The following is a 19,021-nucleotide window of genomic DNA, read 5'->3' as shown; positions in this document are numbered from 1 at the left end:
AACTCGTCTCCTGCTCCTCTCTGTCTCCCCATCTGAACTTTCCACCTGTTCTTCTTCTCTTCTACCGGGCGCCCACGTGACATCCACGGACGCATCGTCATCATCAACCCCTTCACTTGTATCTGACAACTCAACAACGGAAGTAACGGCGGGTACAACATCGTCGTCCATGTCTGTAATGCTGCCTGACTGAGACATATCACTGTTATCTACATCCTCTGTCAATGATGGTTGCGCATCACTCATTTCTTCACACTGAGGTGTACATAACTCCTCTGACAGATCAAGTGAGGCGGCTGTGGTGCTAGTGTTGGTGGTGGCGGCAGGCGGGCGAGTGGTAAGTTGAGAGATGCCCGAAGCTAAGCTAGAGGAGGAGGATGGTGCGTCAAGGTTACGAGCGGAAGCTGTAGAAGATTGGGTGTCCTGTGTTATAAAGTCAACTATTTCATCAGAACTTTTCGTGTTCATGGTACGTGGCCTAACACTGGGCATTATTCTATGGCCAAAGGGAATCACAGCACCACGACGGCCCCTGCGGGTTGGCATGCCTCTGCCTGTCATTTTTTTTTTCAATTAGTGCTACTATGCGTGCAAGCTACTGTGAGTGGGCACAGTATATGCTGTGAGCCTGACACAAAAAAAGCAGACTGATGTTTCACAGTCAAAATATTTTTTTTATTTTTAAAATGTACACTTACACTACTATTAAACAAGATAATATGAGTGGTGGCACTGGGCAAGTGGGCACAGTATATGCTGTGAGCCTGACACAAAAAAAGCAGACTGATGTTTCAGTCAAAATATTTTTTTTATTTTTAAAATGTACACTTACACTACTATTAAACAAGATAATATGAGTGGTGGCACTGGGCAAGTGGGCACAGTATATGCTGTGAGCCTGACACAAAAAAGCAGACTGATGTTTCAGAGTCAAAATAGTTTTTTTATTTTTGAAATGTACACTTACACTACTATATAACAAGATAATGAGTGGTGGCACTGGACCAGTGGGCACAGTATACGCTGTGAGCCTGACACAAAAAAGCAAACTGATGTTTCACAGTCAAAATAGTTTTTTTATTTTTAAATGTACACTTACACTACTATTAAACAAGATAATATGAGTGGTGGCACTGGGCAAGTAGGCACAGTATATGCTGTGAGCCTGACACACAGGCTGGCAGTGGCAGGCTGGCCTGGCAACTGAAATTAAATTACACTAGCAGACTGATGTAAAAGTTTTTTTTTTTTTTAATTTACACTAATGTTACACCAGATATGAGTGGTGGCACTGAGCAAGTAGGCACAGTATATGCTGTGAGCCTGACACACAGGCTGGCAGTGGCATGCAGGCAACTGCTATTAGATTACACTAGCAGACTGATGTAAAAGTTTTGTTTTAAAATGTACACTACTGTTACACCAGATATGAGTGGTGTGGCACTGGGCAAGTGGGTCTGGCACACACGCTGGCAGGCAGGCAGGCAACTGCAATTAGATTACACTAGCAGACTGATGTTTCACAGTCAAAATATTTATTTTTATTTTTAAATGTACACTTACACTACTATAAAACAAGATAATGTGAGTGATGGCACTGGACCAGTGGGCACAGTATACGCTGTGAGCCTGACACAAAAAAAGCAGACTTATGTTTCAGAGTCAAAATATTTTTTTTATTTTTAAAATGTACACTTACACTACTAATAAACAAGATAATGAGTGGTGGCACTGGGCAAGTGGGCACAGTATATGCTGTGAGCCTGACACAAAAAAGCAGACTGATGTTTCAGAGTCAAAATAGTTTTTTTATTTTTGAAATGTACACTTACACTACTATATAACAAGATAATATGAGTGGTGGCACTGGACCAGTGGGCAACTGAAATTAAATTACACTAGCAGACTGATGTAAAAGATTTTTTTTTTAATTTACACTACTGTTACACCAGATATGAGTGGTGGCACTGAGCAAGTAGGCACAGTATATGCTGTGAGCCTGACACTCAGGCTGGCAGTGGCATGCAGGCAACTGCTATTAGATTACACTAGCAGACTGATGTAAAAGTTTTTTTTTTAAATGTACACTACTGTTACACCAGATATGAGTGGTGTGGCACTGGGCAAGTGGGTCTGGCACACACGCTGGCAGGCAACTGCAATTTGATTACACTAGCAGACTGATGTTTCACAGTCAAAAAAGTTTTTTTTTTTTAAATTTACACTACTGTTACACCAGATATGACTGGTGGTGGCACTGAGCAAGTAGGCACAGTATATGCTGTGAGCCTGACACTCAGGCTGGCAGGCAACTGCTATTAGATTACACTAGCAGACTGATGTAAAAGTTTTTTTTTTTTTTTAAATTTACACTACTGTTACACCAGCCAGATATGAGTGGTGGCACTGAACAAGTAGGCACAGTATATCCTGTGAGCCTGACACACAGGCTGGAAGTGGCAGGCTGGCAACTGCTATTAGATTACAAAGAAAAAAACAAAACAAAAAACGACTTATGTAGCCCTAAATAGGGCTTTTTGGGGTGCTGTCCTTACAGCAGAGATCAGATGAGTCCTTCAGGACTGTAGTGGACACTGAATACACTAGCCTAGCTACCGATTTCCCTATTAAATTAGCAGCAGCTACACTGTCCCTCCTCTCACTAACAATGCAGGATCAGAATGAATCTAAAATGGCTACTGCCCAGGAGCTGGGAGGGAGTGTCTGCTGCTGATGTGTCTGCAGACTGTGAGATACAGGGTCAAAGTTTACTCAATGATGACGAATAGGGGGCGAATCGAACATCGCATATGTTCGCCCGCTGCTGCGAACGCAAACGAGCTATGTTTGCCGGGAACTGTTCTCCGGCGAACTGTTTGCGACATCACTAAATACCAGGCAATTCAATATTTCATGCCACCATTTCACCGCCAAATGCCATCAAATAAAAAAATTGGGTTTCTCACAGAAATTATTTACATACGGCTTGTGCAATCATGACACAAATTATTGTAAAAGTTTATCTGCAATCCTCTTTGTTTATAAATAGCAGATATATATGGCTTTGCCATTACTTTTTGGTAATTAGAAGGCCGCTCAATGCCGCTGCGCACCACACTTCTATTATTCCTGCCAGTGAAGGGGTTAATTAGGTATCTTAAAAGGTTAATTTTAGCATTAGTGTAGGATTAGCCTCCCGTCTGACACTTCCTGATTCCTAACAAACAGCTCTCTTCCCACCCACACTGGTCACTCCCCCATCTTAGGTACTGGCAGACGTGAAATCCGGCGCCAGCCGACACCAAGCCAGATATCACGCATGGCTATTGGCTAAGACGTGGAAACGTCACCTCTCAGACAAATAACGTTCTGTCGTGGGCTGCCTTAGCAGCTCAGTGCGGCAAACGCTGCAAACAAATAAAGGAGCTTTCAGCATAAAGTATTTTATACTTCATGACTGAAAGTCCCCTTTATTTGTTCCAATGGTAAATTTATCATCACTTTAGGGACAGTCAACACCAGAATTTCTTTAGTGTAATTGGCAAGAGTCCATGAGCTAGTGACGTATGGGATATACATTCCTACCAGGAGGGGCAAAGTTTCCCAAACCTCACAATGCCTATAAATACACCCCTCACCACACCCACAATTCAGTTTTTACAAACTTTGCCTCCTATGGAGGTGGTGAGGTAAGTTTGTGCTAGATTTCTACGTTGATATGCGCTTCTCAGCATGCTGAAGCCCGGTTCCTCTCAGAGTGCAGTGAATGACAGAGGGATGTGAAAGGGAGTATTACCTATTGAATGCAATGGTCATCCTATCGGGGATCTATTTCATCGGATCTCTGTTATCGGTCGTAGAGATTCATCTCCTACCTCCCTTTTCAGATCGACGATATACTCTTATATACCATTACCTCTAATGATTCTCGTTTCAGTACTATATGTAGATGAGTGTCTTTTGGTAAGTATGTTTTCTTTTATTTAAGACACTCTCAGCTATGGTTTGGCACTTTATATGTAAAGTTCTAAATATATGTTTTGTACTTATATTTGCCATGATTCAGGTTAATCAGTATATTTCCTTTTCGCAGACTGTCAGTTTCATTTTGGGAAATGCATATAAAAAAAAAAAAAAATTTACCTGAAATTTTCAAATTGACTCTTTTTTAAATGCGGGCTGTGAGGCTCGCGGGAGCGCAAAATGCTATAATTTATTGCGTCATTCTTGGCGCAAGACTTTTTTGGCGCGAGAATTACGTTTGTTGATGTAATTTCGTCATTTCCGGTGTCTTAGTTGGCGCCGAGATTTTTCACGTAGTTGCGTCATCTATGACGCTCGTGTTTGTTGCAGACTTTCTTGGCGCCAAAAAATATTTTGTCAGTTGTGGGCGTCATACTTGGCGCCAGATTTCTGACATTATTTAAGTCTTTATTTCATCTTGCTTCTGGTTTCCAGAGGCTTATTTTGTTTGCATTTTTTCCCATTCCTGAAACTGTCATATAAGGAAATTGATATTTTGCTTTATATGTTGTTTTTTTTCTCCTACATTTGCAAGATATCTTAAAACTGTTCCTGTTTCAGAAAACACTGTTGGATTCCTGCTGACTGATATCAGTCCTACCAAAGCTAAGTTAATTTATTTTAATGTTATGAATTTTTATCTTTAGCTATGGTTTGTAATAAGTTATCATGGTAAACTTTTACATGCAGAAAAAATGTCCATCAGTATTAATGCATTGTCTATTGCTATTCTTTTAACATCTAATGTACAAGATATACCTGGTAATTTATAAGAATTTTTTTCTGATTCTATTCTGAAGGCTTTGTCTGCCATCCCGCCTTTTAATAAAATGTAAAGGTCTTTTTTTTTTTTTTTTTTTTTTTTTTAAACTTCTCATTTAGTTGATGAATTTTCAAATGACCGACAACATAATTAATTATCCTTCTCTGATGATGATTTATCTCATTCAGAATATCCTTCATCAGATATTGACACTAACAAATCTACTTTTTTATTTTTAAATAGAGTACATTTGTTCTTTGTTGAAAAAGTGTTGATTATTTTGGATATTGAGGAGACTAGTCCTCTTGATTTTAAGGCTAGCTAACATTTAAAATTCTGCTTATTAATCTCTTGTGGTTACTTCAGAGGTTTTTTTCCAGTTCCTAATTCTGGGGAATGGAATAGGCCTGGTACTTCTTTTATTCCTTTTTTAAGGTTTTAAAATTGTATCCTTTGCCAGCAGTTAGTTTGAAGTTTTGGGAAAAGATCCCCAAAGTTAATGGGGCTATCTCTACTCTTGTTAAACGTACTAATATTCCTATGGAAAATAGTATTTATTTTAAAGATCCTTTAGATGGGAAACTTGTATCTTTTCTAAGGGAAATTAATTTATTTCAGGTCCTTTTCTTAGGCCTGCAATTTTCTTGGCTGATGTTGCAGCTGTTTCATCTTTTTTGGTTGGAAACTTTAGAGCAACAAGTATTGGTTTATAATTTGTTTAGCATTGTTAACTTGATTCAACATGCTAATTTAATTTGTCATGCCATTTTTTGATATTATTAAAATTGAGGTTAAATCTATGTATTTAGCTATTTTAGCTAGAAGAACTTTGTGACTTAAATCTTGGAATGCTGATTTGATTTCTAAAATCCAGATTTCTATTTTTCTTTCCTTCCAAGGTAATAAATTATTTGCTTCACAGTTAGATTCAATACTTTCAACTGTTAATCTGGGGAAGGGAGTTTTTTTTGCTTCAAGATTAAGTTCTAAGCTTATATTAGTTTTTGTTCTTAATGAGGAACAGAAACCGAATTCTTCCCCAAGTAACATGTTTCTTATTGGAAGCTTTCTTCAAAATGGAATGAATATAACCATTTAAGAGATCAAAGCCAGCCACCAAATTTGCATGAAGGTGCGGCCCTTATTCCAGCTAAGCTGGTAGGGGTCAGGTTAAGTTCTTTCTAAAGTTGTTTGGTTCAATTCGGTCCAAACTTCTTAGATTGGGGTACAGAATAGGATTCAGAGTAAGACCGCCTGTGAGAAGTCTTTTTCTCTCTCACATATTCTAGCTATTCCAGTAAAGGTTCAGACTTTCCTGAAGTGTGTTTCAGACCTGTAGTTATCTGGGGTATTCATACCAGTTCCTTTTCAGGAACGGGGTCTGGGGTTTTGTTCAGAACTATTCATTGTCCCAAAGAAAGAAAAACTTTTGAATTGTCATGTAAGAGTACCATCTTTCAGAATGGTGATTATAAGGTCTATTCTGCCTTTTGTTCAGCAAGGGCATTATTTGCCTACAATAGACTTACAGGATTCATATCTTCATATTCTGTTTTCATTCAGATTATTTTCATTTTCTGAGATTCTCTTTTTTAGACAAGCATTACCAATTTGTTGCTTTTCCTTCTGGCCTAGCGACAGCGCTAAGAATCTTTTCTAGGTTCTCAGTGTTTCCTTGTTTGGACGATAATGTGGTACTTGCTCAGTCTTTTTTTTTTTTTTTGCATAATCTCATACGATTCAACTTCTGTTGTTTCTTCAAATACATGGTTGGAGGATCATTTTATCAAAAGCTCCTTGATTCCTCAGACAAGGGTCACCTTTTTTAGGTTTCCAGATAGATTGTGTCAATGTCTTTGTCTCTAACAGACAAGAGACAATTTATATTGGGTTCAGCTTGTCTGAACCTTCAGTCTCTATTATTTCCTTCAGTAGCTATATGCATGGAAGTTTTAGGTCTCATGACTGCAGCATTGGATTTGATTCCCTTTGCTCATTTTCATATGAAACCTTTCCAGTTTTTAATGCTGAATTAATGGTGCAGGGATTATTCTAGGATATCACATTTAATATCCTTGAATCCCAATATTCAACTATCTCTGACTTGGTGGTTAGATCACCATCGTATAGTTCTACGGGTCTCTTTGGTTCATCCAACATGGACCATGATCACAAAAGATGCAAGTCTTTTAGGTTGGGAAGCTGTCTGGGGATCTCTGACAGCACAAGGGGTTTGGAAATCTCAAGAGGTGAGATTACCATTCAATATTTTGGAACTCCGTGCGATTCTCAGAGTTCTTCAGTTTTGACTTCTATTTGAAGAGAGAGACGTTTATTGGTTTTCAGACAGACAATGTCACAACTGTGGCGTATGTCAATCATCAGGGTGGGACTCTCAGTCCTCAGGCTATGAAAGAAGTATCTTGGATACTTGCTTGGGCAAAATCCAGCTCCTGTCTAATTTCTGCAGTCCATATCCCAGGTATAGACAATTGGGAAGCGGATTATCTCTGTCATCAAGCTTTACATCCGGGAGAATGGTCTCTTCACCCAGATGTGTTTTTTTCAAATTGTTCAGATGTGGGGGCTTCCAGAAATAGATCTGATGGCATCTCATCTAAACAAGAAACTTCCCAGGTACCTATCCAGGTCCAGGGATCCTCAGGCTGAAGCAGTGTATGCATTGACACTTCCTTGGAGTTATCAACCTGCCTTTATTTTTCCGCCTCTAGTTCTTCTTTTAAGGGTGGTTTTCAAAATCATCATGGAGCAATTGTTTGTGCTGCTGGTGGCTCCAGCATGGCCGCTCAGGTTTTGGTATCTGGATCTTGTTCGGATGTCCAGTTGCCAACCTTGGCCACTTCCATTAAGGCCAGACCTTATATCTCAAGGTTTGTTTTTTCCATCAGGATCTCAAATGATTAAATTTGATGGTATGGAAATTGAACGCTTAGTCATAAAGGTTTCTCTGACTCAGTGATTATTACTATGTTGCAGGCTCGTAAATCTGTATCTAGAAAGATTTTTTATCGAGTTTGGAAGACTTACATTTCATGGTGCTCTTCTCATAAATTCTCTTGGCATTCTTTTAGAATTCCTAGAATTTTACAGTTTCTTCAGGATGGTTTAGATAAGGGTTTGTCTGCAAGTTCTTTGGAAGGTCAAATATCTGCTCGTTCTGTTCTACAGAAAAATTGCTAAACTTCCTGATATTCATGGTTTTGTACATGCTTTGGTTCGTATCAAGCCTGTCATTAAATCAATTTCTCCTCCTTGGGAGTCTTATTTTGGTTTTGAAGGCTTTACAGGCTCCTCGGTTTGAGCCTATGCATTCTCTGGTCATCTCTTCTGCTAGAAGAGTTTCTGATTTATCTGCTCTTTCTTGTGAGTCTCCTTTTCTGCTTTTTCATCAGGATAAGGTGGTTTTTGCGGACTTTGTTTAAATTTTTTCCTAAAGTTGTGAACTCCAACAACGTTAGTAGAGAAATTGTTGTCCCTTCTTTATGTCCTAATCCTAAGAATTTTCTGGAGAGATCCTTACATTCTTTGGATGTGGCAAGAGCTTCGAAATATTATGTTGAAGCTACTAAAGATTTCAGAAAGACTTCTAGTCTATTTGTTATCTTTTCTGGTTCTAGGAAAGGTCAGAAGGCTTCTGCCATTTCTTTGGCGTCTTGGTTAAAGCTTTTGATTCATCATGCTTATTTAGAGTCTGGTAAATCCCCCCCCGCCTCAGAGATTTACGGCTCATTCTACTAGGTCAGTTTCCACTTCCTGGGTTTTTTAGAATGAAGCTTCTGTTGATCAGATTTGCAAAGCAGCAACTTGGTCTTCTTTGCTTATTTTTCCAACATTGGTGTGTCCGGTCCACGGCGTCATCCATTACTTGTGGGAAATATTCTCCCCCACAGGGAAAGGCAAGGAGAGCACACAGCAAGAGCTGTCCATATAGCTCCCCCTCCCAGTCATTCTCCTTGCCGCTCTGAACTTTAGCAAGGCTGGAATAAGGGTAAACAGACCAAGAAACCTGCTGCTGCTACCAAAACAGCATGAAGGGGTAGCCCCCGATCCGGGACCGGATCTGGTAGGGGGCAGACTATCTCTCTTCGCTCAGGCTTGGGCAAGAGATGTTCCGGATCCCTGGGCACTAGAAATAGTCTCCAAGGGATACCTACTAGACTTCAAGGGACTTCCTCCAAAGGGAAGATTCCACCTGTCTCGCTTATCTTCAGACCAGATAAAGAAACAGGCATTCTTACATTGTGTAAGAGACCTATCAAAGATGGGAGTGATAAACCTAGTCCCCTCCGGGGAACAAGGTCTAGGTTTTTACTCAAACCTGTTTGTGGTTCCCAAAAAAGAGGGAACTTTCAGGCCAATTCTGGATTTAAAGATATTAAACAAGTTCCTCAGAGTTCCATCCTTCAAAATGGAAACCATTCGGGACAATCTTGCCGACAATCCAGCAGGGTCAATATTTGACTACCGTGGATCTAAAGGATGCATATCTGCATATCCCAATCCACAAAACTCATCATCAGTTCCTGAGGTTCGCTTTTCTGGACAAACATTACCAGTTCGTGGCTCTTCCATTCGGTTTAGCCACCGCTCCCAGAATTTTCACAAAGGTGCTAGGGTCCCTTCTAGCGGTCCTAAGGCCGAGGGGCATCGCTGTAGCACCTTATCTAGACGACATCCTAATCCAAGCGTCGTCTCTTTCCAAAGCAAGGGCCCACACGGACATTGTGTTGGCTTTTCTCAGATCTCACGGGTGGAAGGTGAACATAGAAAAGAGTTCACTGTCACCGTCCACAAGGGTCCCTTTTCTGGGAACAATAATAGATTCTGTGGAAATGAAGATCTTCCTGACAGAAGTCAGAAAGTTAAAGCTTCTAAACGCTTGTCGAGTTCTTCATTCTATTCCTCAACCCTCCATAGCTCAGTGCATGGAAGTAATAGGACTAATGGTCGCAGCAATGGACGTGGTTCCTTTTGCTCAAATTCATCTAAGACCATTACAGCTGTGCATGCTCAATCAGTGGAATGGGGTCTATACAGACTTGTCTCCCCAAATTCAAGTAGACCAGGTAACCAGGGACTCACTTCTCTGGTGGTTGACCCAGGATCACCTGTCTCAGGGAATGAGTTTCCGCAGACCGGAGTGGGTCATTGTCACGACCGACGCCAGCCTCTTGGGTTGGGGCTCGGTCTGGGACTCTCGGAAAGCTCAGGGTCTATGGTCTCGAGAAGAGTCTCTTCTCCTGATAAACATTTTGGAACTAAGAGCAATATTTAATGCGCTCCTGGCTTGGCCTCAACTAGCGGAAGCCAGGTTCATAAGGTTTCAGTCGGACAACATAACGACTGTTGCGTACATCAATCATCAGGGGGGAACAAAGAGTTCCTTGGCGATGAGCGAGGTGTCCAAGACGGACTATTTGAGTCGTCAGACTTTCCATCCGGGGGAGTGGGAACTCCACCCGGAGGTCTTTGCCCAGTTAACCCAATTATGGGGCATTCCAGACATGGATCTGATGGCGTCCCGTCAGAAATTCAAGATTCCTTGTTACGGGTCCAGATCCAGGGATCCCAAGGCGACTCTAGTGGATGCATTAGTGGCGCCTTGGTCGTTCAACCTAGCGTATGTGTTTACACCGTTTCCTCTCCTTCCCAGGCTCATAGCCAGGATCAAACAGGAGAAGGCCTCGGTGATTCTGATAGCTCCTGCATAGCCACGCAGGACTTGGTATGCAGACCTGGTGAATATGTCATCGGTTCCACCATGGAAGCTACCTTTGAGACAGGATCTTCTAGTACAAGGTCCATTCGAACATCCAAATCTAGTTTCTCTGCAGCTGACTGCTTGGAAATTGAACGCTTGATTTTATCCAAGCGTGGGTTTTCAAATTCGGTGATAGATACTCTGGTCCAAGCCAGAAAACCTGTGACTAGAAAGATTTACCATAAAATATGGAAAAAATATATCTGTTGGTGTGAATCCAAGGGATTCTCCTGGAGTAAGATTAAAATTCCAAAGATTCTCTCTTTTCTCCAAGAAGGTTTGGATAAAGGGTTGTCAGCGAGTTCTCTAAAGGGACAGATTTCTGCTTTATCTGTCTTGTTACACAAACGACTGGCAGCTGTGCCAGATGTACAAGCTTTTGTTCAGGCTTTGGTCAGAATCAAGCCTGTTTACAGACCCATGACTCCTCCTTGGAGTCTAAATTTAGTTCTTTCAGTTCTTCAAGGGGTTCCGTTTGAACCTTTACATTCCATAGATATTAAGTTACTATCTTGGAAAGTTCTGTTTTTGGTTGCTATTTCTTCTGCTAGAAGAGTTTCTGAATTATCTGCTTTGCAGTGTAATCCACCCTATCTGGTTTTCCATTCAGATAAGGTTGTTTTGCGTACTAAGCCTGGTTTTCTTCCAAAAGTTGTTTCCAACAAGAATATTAACCAGGAAATAGTTGTTCCTTCTCTGTGTCCGAATCCAGTTTCAAAGAAGGAACGTTTGTTACACAATTTAGATGTAGTTCGTGCTTTAAAGTTCTATTTAGAAGCAACAAAAGATTTTAGACAAACCTCATCTTTGTTTGTCGTTTACTCTGGTAAGAGGAGAGGTCAAAAAGCTACTGCTACCTCTCTTTCTTTCTGGCTGAAAAGCATTATCCGATTGGCTTATGAGACTGCTGGACGGCAGCCTCCTGAACGAATCACAGCTCACTCTACTAGGGCTGTGGCTTCCACATGGGCCTACAAGAACGAGGCTTCTGTTGATCAGATATGTAAGGCAGCGACTTGGTCTTCTCTGCACACTTTTGCCAAATTCTACAAATTTGATACTTATGCTTCTTCGGAGGCTATTTTTGGGAGAAAGGTTTTGCAAGCCGTGGTGCCTTCCATTTAGGTAACCTGATTTGCTCCCTCCCTTCATCCGTGTCCTAAAGCTTTGGTATTGGTTCCCACAAGTAATGGATGACGCCGTGGACCGGACACACCAATGTTGGAGAAAACAGAATTTATGCTTACCTGATAAATTACTTTCTCCAACGGTGTGTCCGGTCCACGGCCCGCCCTGGTTTTCCTAATCAGGTTGAATTTTTTTTCTTTATACACTACAGTCACCACGGCACCCTATAGTTTCTCCTTTTTCTCCTAACCGTCGGTCGAATGACTGGGGGGCGGAGCTAGAGGGGGAGCTATATGGACAGCTCTTGCTGTGTGCTCTCCTTGCCTTTCCCTGTGGGGGAGAATATTTCCCACAAGTAATGGATGACGCCGTGGACCGGACACACCGTTGGAGAAAGTAATTTATCAGGTAAGCATAAATTCTGTTTTTTACTAAATTCTACCATTTTGATGTTTTCTCTTCTTCAGAAGCAGTTTTTGGTAGAAAAATACTTCAGGCAGCTGTTTCAGTTTGATTCCTCTGCTTATAATTTCAGTTTTTTTCATTATAAGATTAAAACTTTTGATTTGGGTTGTGGATTAATTTTTCAGCGGAATTGGCTGTCTTTATTTTTATCCCTCCCTCTCTAGTGACTCTTGTGTGAAGTGCCACATCTTGGGTATTTGCTATCCCATACGTCACTAGCTCATGGACTCTTGCCAATTACATGAAAGAAAACATAATTTATGTAAGAATTTACCTGATAAATTATTTTCTTTCATATTGGCAAGAGTACATGAGACCCACCCTTTTTATGGTGGTTATGATTTTTTTTGTATAAAGCACAATTATTCCAATTCCTTGTTGATGCTTTCGCTCCTTTCTTATCACCCCACTTCTTGGCTATTCGTTAAACTGAATTGTGGGTGTGGTGGGGGTGTATTTATAGGCATTTTGAGGTTTGGGAAACTTTGCCCCTCCTGGTAGGAATGTATATCCCATACGTCACTAGCTCATGGACTCTTGCCAATATGAAAGAAATTTATTTATCAGGTAAATTCTTACATAAATTTTGTTTTTTGTTGTTCTAAAAGATAGATAATCCCTTAATTACCAATTCCCCAGTTTTGCATAACCAACAGTTATAATTATACAGGTTTTACCTCTGTAATTACCTTGTATCTAAGCCTCAGCAGACTGCCCCCTCATTTCAGTGCTTTTGACAGACTTGCATTTTAGCCAATCAGAGCTGCCTCCATGGTAAATTCACGTACAAGAGCTCAATTATATTTATATGAAACACGTGAACTAATGCCCTCTAGTGGGGAAAAACTATCAAAATGCATTTAGATTAGAGGCGGCCTTCAATTAGCATATGAACCTCCTAGGTTTAGCTTTCAACTAAGAATACCAAGAGAACACAGCAAAATTGGTGATAAAAGTAAATTGGAAAGTTTTTTAAAATTACATGCCCTATTTGAAACATGAAAGTTTTTTTTTGGACTTGACTGTCCCTTTAAATATAAACAGCATAAATAGTAATTTAAGTACACTGGATGTGCAAAAATCACTTAAAAATGTTGTACTTTTAAGCGTAATTGTTGTTTTTTTATAAAATGGGCTGAACGGTTATAAAATTGTCTCTCTAATCCCAGCGTAATTATGTAAACATTTTCACACTTCAGATCTCAGTCTTTTTCTTGCCAACTAAAAGGCAAGCTTTTCTCAAAACACTGAAAATACTTATAACTCTAAAAGACAAAATATGCTTACGGGAATATAAGCGATTGTAAGATGCGATATGCAGAATGTTAGAACTACTGAATCTTTCATGATTCAGATAGAACATGTGATTTTAAACAACTTTCCAATTTACTTCTATTATCTAATTTGTTTTGTTCTCTTGCTGTCCTTTTGTTGTAAGGGATACCTAGGTAGACTCAGGAACTGCTGATTGAAGGCTACACGTATATGCCTTGTTATTGGCGCACCCAGTGCACTCAGCGTGTAATTGCAAGTCATTTCTGTTGTCTTACTATAGAATAACATATCAGCCTAAAGGTTTTCAAAACAAATCATCATCTTGTTTGCCGCAATTGTTTTAAATAACCAAACTCCCTTCACCAGTTACCCACTTTACTAGTAGGAACCAATACAGGCTGCAGACTTCAGGGTCACAATGGTTGTGTAAAATGTATTGTTTTGCAGTTATCAGCTAATGGTAGTTTGTGAAATATATGTAGCAGGGTTAGCCTTTATAAGTCAGCTGGGTGCATTTCAAGTTCTGGGAATTAAAATTTTTTGCCTTATTTTTTTTTTCAGGCAGCAGCAGGTGGCGCTGTTCATTTGTATATTTGTGAATTTTATAATCGAGCTCTCTTCAGTGTCCTATGCCTTGAAAAATTGCTGCTTAATGGAGCAATATCTGATGGCAATTTTCACACAAAAGCAAGAGATGTTTAGTCCCAGGTAGCATAGAATGCCAGCAGTTAGCAGATTTCACAAGCCTAAACCTATTACATATACGTACGAGAGGTGAAAAGATAAAATACAGCGAAACAGTGTAAGTTTTAGCAACACATTGAGCAGGGCAAGGGTTTTTTACGCCAATAACAAGTCTGAACTGGCTCCTCCCAAATAAAGCAAATGATTTGCTTTTGAAAAACAGCCAAGAGGGTGAAAATGTTCATATTCGGCTGGTGTTAATCTGTTTCAAGACAACTGAAAAGTCTTACAATTGCAATGTGTTTTATGTCCCTTTTAAAGTGGTGTGCAGTGTTTGACCAATAATAAAACAATTGCAGTAAACATGGTGTTAATGTATTCAGAAAGTTTTCACACTTGGCTGGCACGTTATTTTATTGCAACACTACTGAAAAGTCTTGAAATGACAGTGTTATGTTTCTTTTTAATAATAGTTTAAAAGTATCAATCGATGGGTTGAAACCAGTGTTATACAGCATTATTAAACATTCAGGATTCAGACAGAGCAAGCAATTTTAAATAACTTTACAATTAACTTTCATTAAATTTGCTTTGTTCTTTTGATTTCCTTTGTTAACCCCTTGAGTGCTAACTAGGGCTCTGAGCCGTCGCAGAGTTTCCCACTCATGTGCTGACGGCTCAGAGCCGTCGCTAGCTCTCTCCCACTTTGAGGGAGATCTGGGCGCTCCCACCCGCTTCTACCCCGGCGATCGGGCCTGTATACTGAAAGGCATCGCCGGGGCTTCACGTTTTGTGCGGTGACGTCACCACGCAACTTTATTTAAAAATGACAGGTATAGGGAAAGGGGGTATTCTGCTTAGCAGCTACAGATCCCCAAGACCCACCATTGGAAAGGTGATTGCCTAACCTTTCCAACGGTGTAAGTCTTGGCGATCTGAAAAAAAAAAACTAAAATCAGCTTAGCACCCAGGTGGGAAAGTGCTTAGCACTTAAAGGGTTAAAGAGTAAACGTAGTTAGGCTCAGGAGCTAGCTGAACATGTCTGGTGGTGAGCCAATAACAAGAGACATATGTGCAGCCACCAGTAGCTCCCAGTAGTGCATTGCTGCTCCTGAGCCTACCTAAATATGCTTTGTAACAAAGGATACTAAGAGAACAAAACAAGTTGTTTTTAAAATGAAAATCTGACTGTTAGTTAAATTCTGACTCTGACAGACAAGGGTGACCTTACTCCTAGTTTTTTCTCTTGTAGCCGGTTGGGGACGAGTCTAACGCTCGGGTTTTGGAGGTAGTGGGAGAGAAGCCAGGTAAGTAGCAGTAAAAGGGGCAGCTTTATTGGGTGGGAGGTTGTAGGCCATTTAACTATATAACCTGCCTTTCCTGTCGGTTACAGAATTTGACTTTGCACTCCGGGGCCACCTGGAAATTGGGGAAGCGTTGGATATAATCCGACAGAGGTAAGAGCTGGTATTTTCAGGGCTACAGCAGGAGTGCGTTAGTTAAATGCCAGGATATGAACATACAGTTTTAAACAGCTTTCCAATTTACTTCTATTATCAAATTGTCTTTGTTTTCTTGCATTTTTCTGCAAACAGTTATTTCTATGCATTCCAATCTGGACTGATTTATAGACAGGAAGATCTTGTTGCTTTGAAATCTGCTCGATAGCTCAGGTCTGGTTAAACTGATTAATTTCAGCTTGCTTGGCTTTGCTTCAACACAAGTGGAAAGCTCCACCTACTGGCTATTTTAATAAATGCACTGCTTCTCAATGCTTTTCAATAGCAGTCGCATGACTGGAAAAAAAGGTTGTTATTCTGAAACGGTGTAAATTGAACCGTTGTTAAAACGAGGGCCACCTGTATATAAAAATATATATACATACACACACACACACACACACAGAGATAGTCAGCACTCACTTGAAAGCTCTCAGCTAAGATTAAAAACAAAACTGGAAGAGTTATTTACCGCATCTGGCCAAATGGGACAAGCCCAGGTACCACGTCAAGGTCGCTCCCAAAACCTTAATTTGTTTTGTAATCTCCCTACGGGCCTTGCACCCAGACTTTTCTGGGGTTAACTGCCTGGGAATAAAGATACCAAGAGAACAAAGAAAAATTGATAATAGAAGTAAAATAGAAAGTTGCTTATAACTGCTGCTCTATTTGAGTCATAAAAGAAAAATTGTGGATTTAGTGTCCCTTTAAAGATCCCAGATACTGAAGCTCCGCCTCTTCATACTGGGCGTCGCCATCTTGGAGCTCAGGTATTCTCACAGCCTGTGACAGAAGCATTTACATAAGAATGAGGTTGTCCACTTCTTGACAACTGTATAATGTGCATGATACAGAGCAGGAGCTTTACATTTCTACAGCTGCTGCATTGCTCTATATTACAGTTTAGCTACATATTTTGTGTAACTGTAAAACTGTGTATGAAGAGGCGGAGCTTCAGTATCTGGCACCTTTAAGCTATTAACACAGGAAAATTGATTGAAAAGAGCTGCAGTAACAAAATGAAATGCAATAACAAAGGAAGAAATGACTGTTCTTTTGTAGTTGTGGCCAGCAGTTTAAAGGGACACTAAACCCAAATTTTGTCTTTCATGATTCAGGTACAGCATGCAATTTGAAGCAACTTTCTAATTCACTCCTATTATCAATTTTTCCTCGTTCACATGCTATCTTAATTTTACAAAGCTAGACTGTAAGCTTAAGAGCCATCCCATTTTTGGTTCAGCACCTGGGTAGCACTTGCTGATTGGTGGCTAAATGTAGCTAACCAGGTGCTGAAGCAAAAATGGGTCGGCTCCTAACCTTACATTACTGCTATTTCCAATAAAGACAACAAATAAAATGTGTTAATAGGAGCAAATGAGAAAGTTGCTTAAAATTGCATGCTCTATCTGAATCATGAAAGAAAAAAAATTGGGTTTAGTGTCCCTTTAATGTCCCTTTAAAGTGTAGTTCAATGGTGAAAATAAATGTAGACTTTAGTGTCCATTTAAACTGCACCATAAGAAATGTATCTGTAGCTGTTTTGTTTTGTTTTTTTCGTATCCATAAGAGAATAAATTGGACATAGTTTCCAGTCTTTTATGGCGTCTAACACCTCGTATTACAACATATGCTTCATTTACTAATGGAGCCTTCAGGCAGTTTCCAGATGGACTGTAAACAATAATACAATGTAGGTGTCAGTTATTTAACTTCATCACATTTTCCCAGAATCCTCTCGCTCTTATCTATCTGTATAGATAATTAAATTGTGCTGGAGCAGGAAAGTGTGAAATGGTCCTTATTTACACATTTTCCTACTTTATTTACCTCTAACCTTTTATTTATTTATTGTCTTTTTCAGACGCCTCTCTCATGTTTCGGGTCACCGTTCCTATTACCTCCGTGGAGCCGGCACGTTGCTGCAATACGCTCTTGTGAACTTTACCCTCAGCAAGCTTGTAAAAAAGGTAACTAAAGGCCAGAACGGGATTCAGCTGTGAATAGTCTTGTGTCTATTATCTGACTATCTCTAGTGCCCAGACTCAACTCGTAGCTTTTCACGGAAAATGAGATATTGACCATGCTCAAAGTAAAAAATAGGAACCTAACAAATTGGGTGTCTGTCCCTTCAGGGATCTTTCAACCATTATTTAGCAATTACAATACAATTGAGACTATTTTGTAGAACAATACTGGTCAGTACAATGGTTGGAGTTCAGAAAAAAGTGCCTAAAAGTCACATAAGGCGATCATGTAGGCATAAACCATCTGATTCTTCAATCTTGTATTCAGTGAAGTTAAAGGGACAGTCTACACCTTATTCATCTTAAAGTCTTACCCTAGATTACACTGCAATTAGCCTCCTGCACCTTGTCTATATCATACAGCAGGAACAGTAAAACCATTATTTTAAAATGACTATTGTTTATGGTCACTTTGAAATGGCTGCCAAGCTCCACCCACTGATGACATCACAATCTGGGCTACATCTGTGCTCACTGCTGAATAGCATTTACAGTCTGTTGAATCTAACTAGTGAGCCTTTTGGAACTAGTGAAGCCTTTAATGTAGCCCAGATTGTGATAATTGTGATGTCACTAGTGGGCCGAGCTTCAGCCATTTCAAAGTGACCATAAACAATATGTCATTTTAAAATAACTTTCTCTTGTTAAGTGTATTCAGTCCACGGGTCATCCATTACTTATGGAATATATTCTCTTCCCAACAGGAAATTGCAAGAGGATCACCCAAGCAGAGCTGCTACATAGCTCCTCCCCTCACATGTCATATTCAGTCATTCTCTTGCAACTTAATAGATAGGACGTTGTGAGAGGTCTGTGGTGTTTTATACTTAGTTTATTTCTTCAATCAAAAGTTTGTTATTTTAAAATGACACCGGAGTGTGTTGTTTATTCTCAGGCAGTATTTGTAAGAAGAATCTGCCTGCGTTTTCTATGATCTTAGCGGCAGTAACTAAGATCCACTGGCTGTTCTTGCATATTTTGAGGAGTGAGGTAACTTTCAGAAGGGAATAGCGTGCGGGGAACCCTGCAAACAAGGTATGTGCAGTAAATTATTTTTCTAAGGAATGGAATTGACTAAGAAAATACTGCTGATACCGATGTAATGTAAGTAAAAGCCTTTAATACAGTGAGAGCGACTGTTAGCAGGCTGGTTTAAATATATACAGTAAAGTAATTTTCTAAGGAATGGAATTTGACGGAGAAAATGCTATTAATACTGAAGTGATGTTATAAGCCTTAAATGCAGTAGGAAGACTGGTATCAGGCTTATCAATAGAGATACATGCTCCTTAAAAAAGGGATGTTTTAACGATTTTGCTGGCATGTTTAATCGTTTTGTGAGGTACATTGGTGATAAAACTTGTTGGGGCATAAC

General features: G+C 39.9%; 1 protein-coding gene across 1 annotated transcript in view; it reads left to right on the top strand.

The window, feature by feature from the left end:
- The window catches only part of LOC128666807 (serine--tRNA ligase, mitochondrial), a 70,753-nt gene that overhangs the window by 21,105 nt on the left and 30,627 nt on the right, over positions 1–19,021 (top strand). The window contains exons 5-7 of the mRNA XM_053721602.1: positions 15,373–15,427; positions 15,514–15,577; positions 17,484–17,589. Coding sequence (XP_053577577.1) covers positions 15,373–15,427; positions 15,514–15,577; positions 17,484–17,589 — 225 coding nt within the window. The remainder of the gene's footprint in view (positions 1–15,372; positions 15,428–15,513; positions 15,578–17,483; positions 17,590–19,021) is intronic.

The sequence above is a fragment of the Bombina bombina genome, chromosome 7 (assembly GCF_027579735.1).
Source record: "Bombina bombina isolate aBomBom1 chromosome 7, aBomBom1.pri, whole genome shotgun sequence".
NCBI classification, from domain to species: domain Eukaryota; kingdom Metazoa; phylum Chordata; class Amphibia; order Anura; family Bombinatoridae; genus Bombina; species Bombina bombina.
The sequence above is the reverse complement of the archived record's forward strand: the minus strand, read 5'-3'. Positions and strand labels throughout refer to the sequence as shown.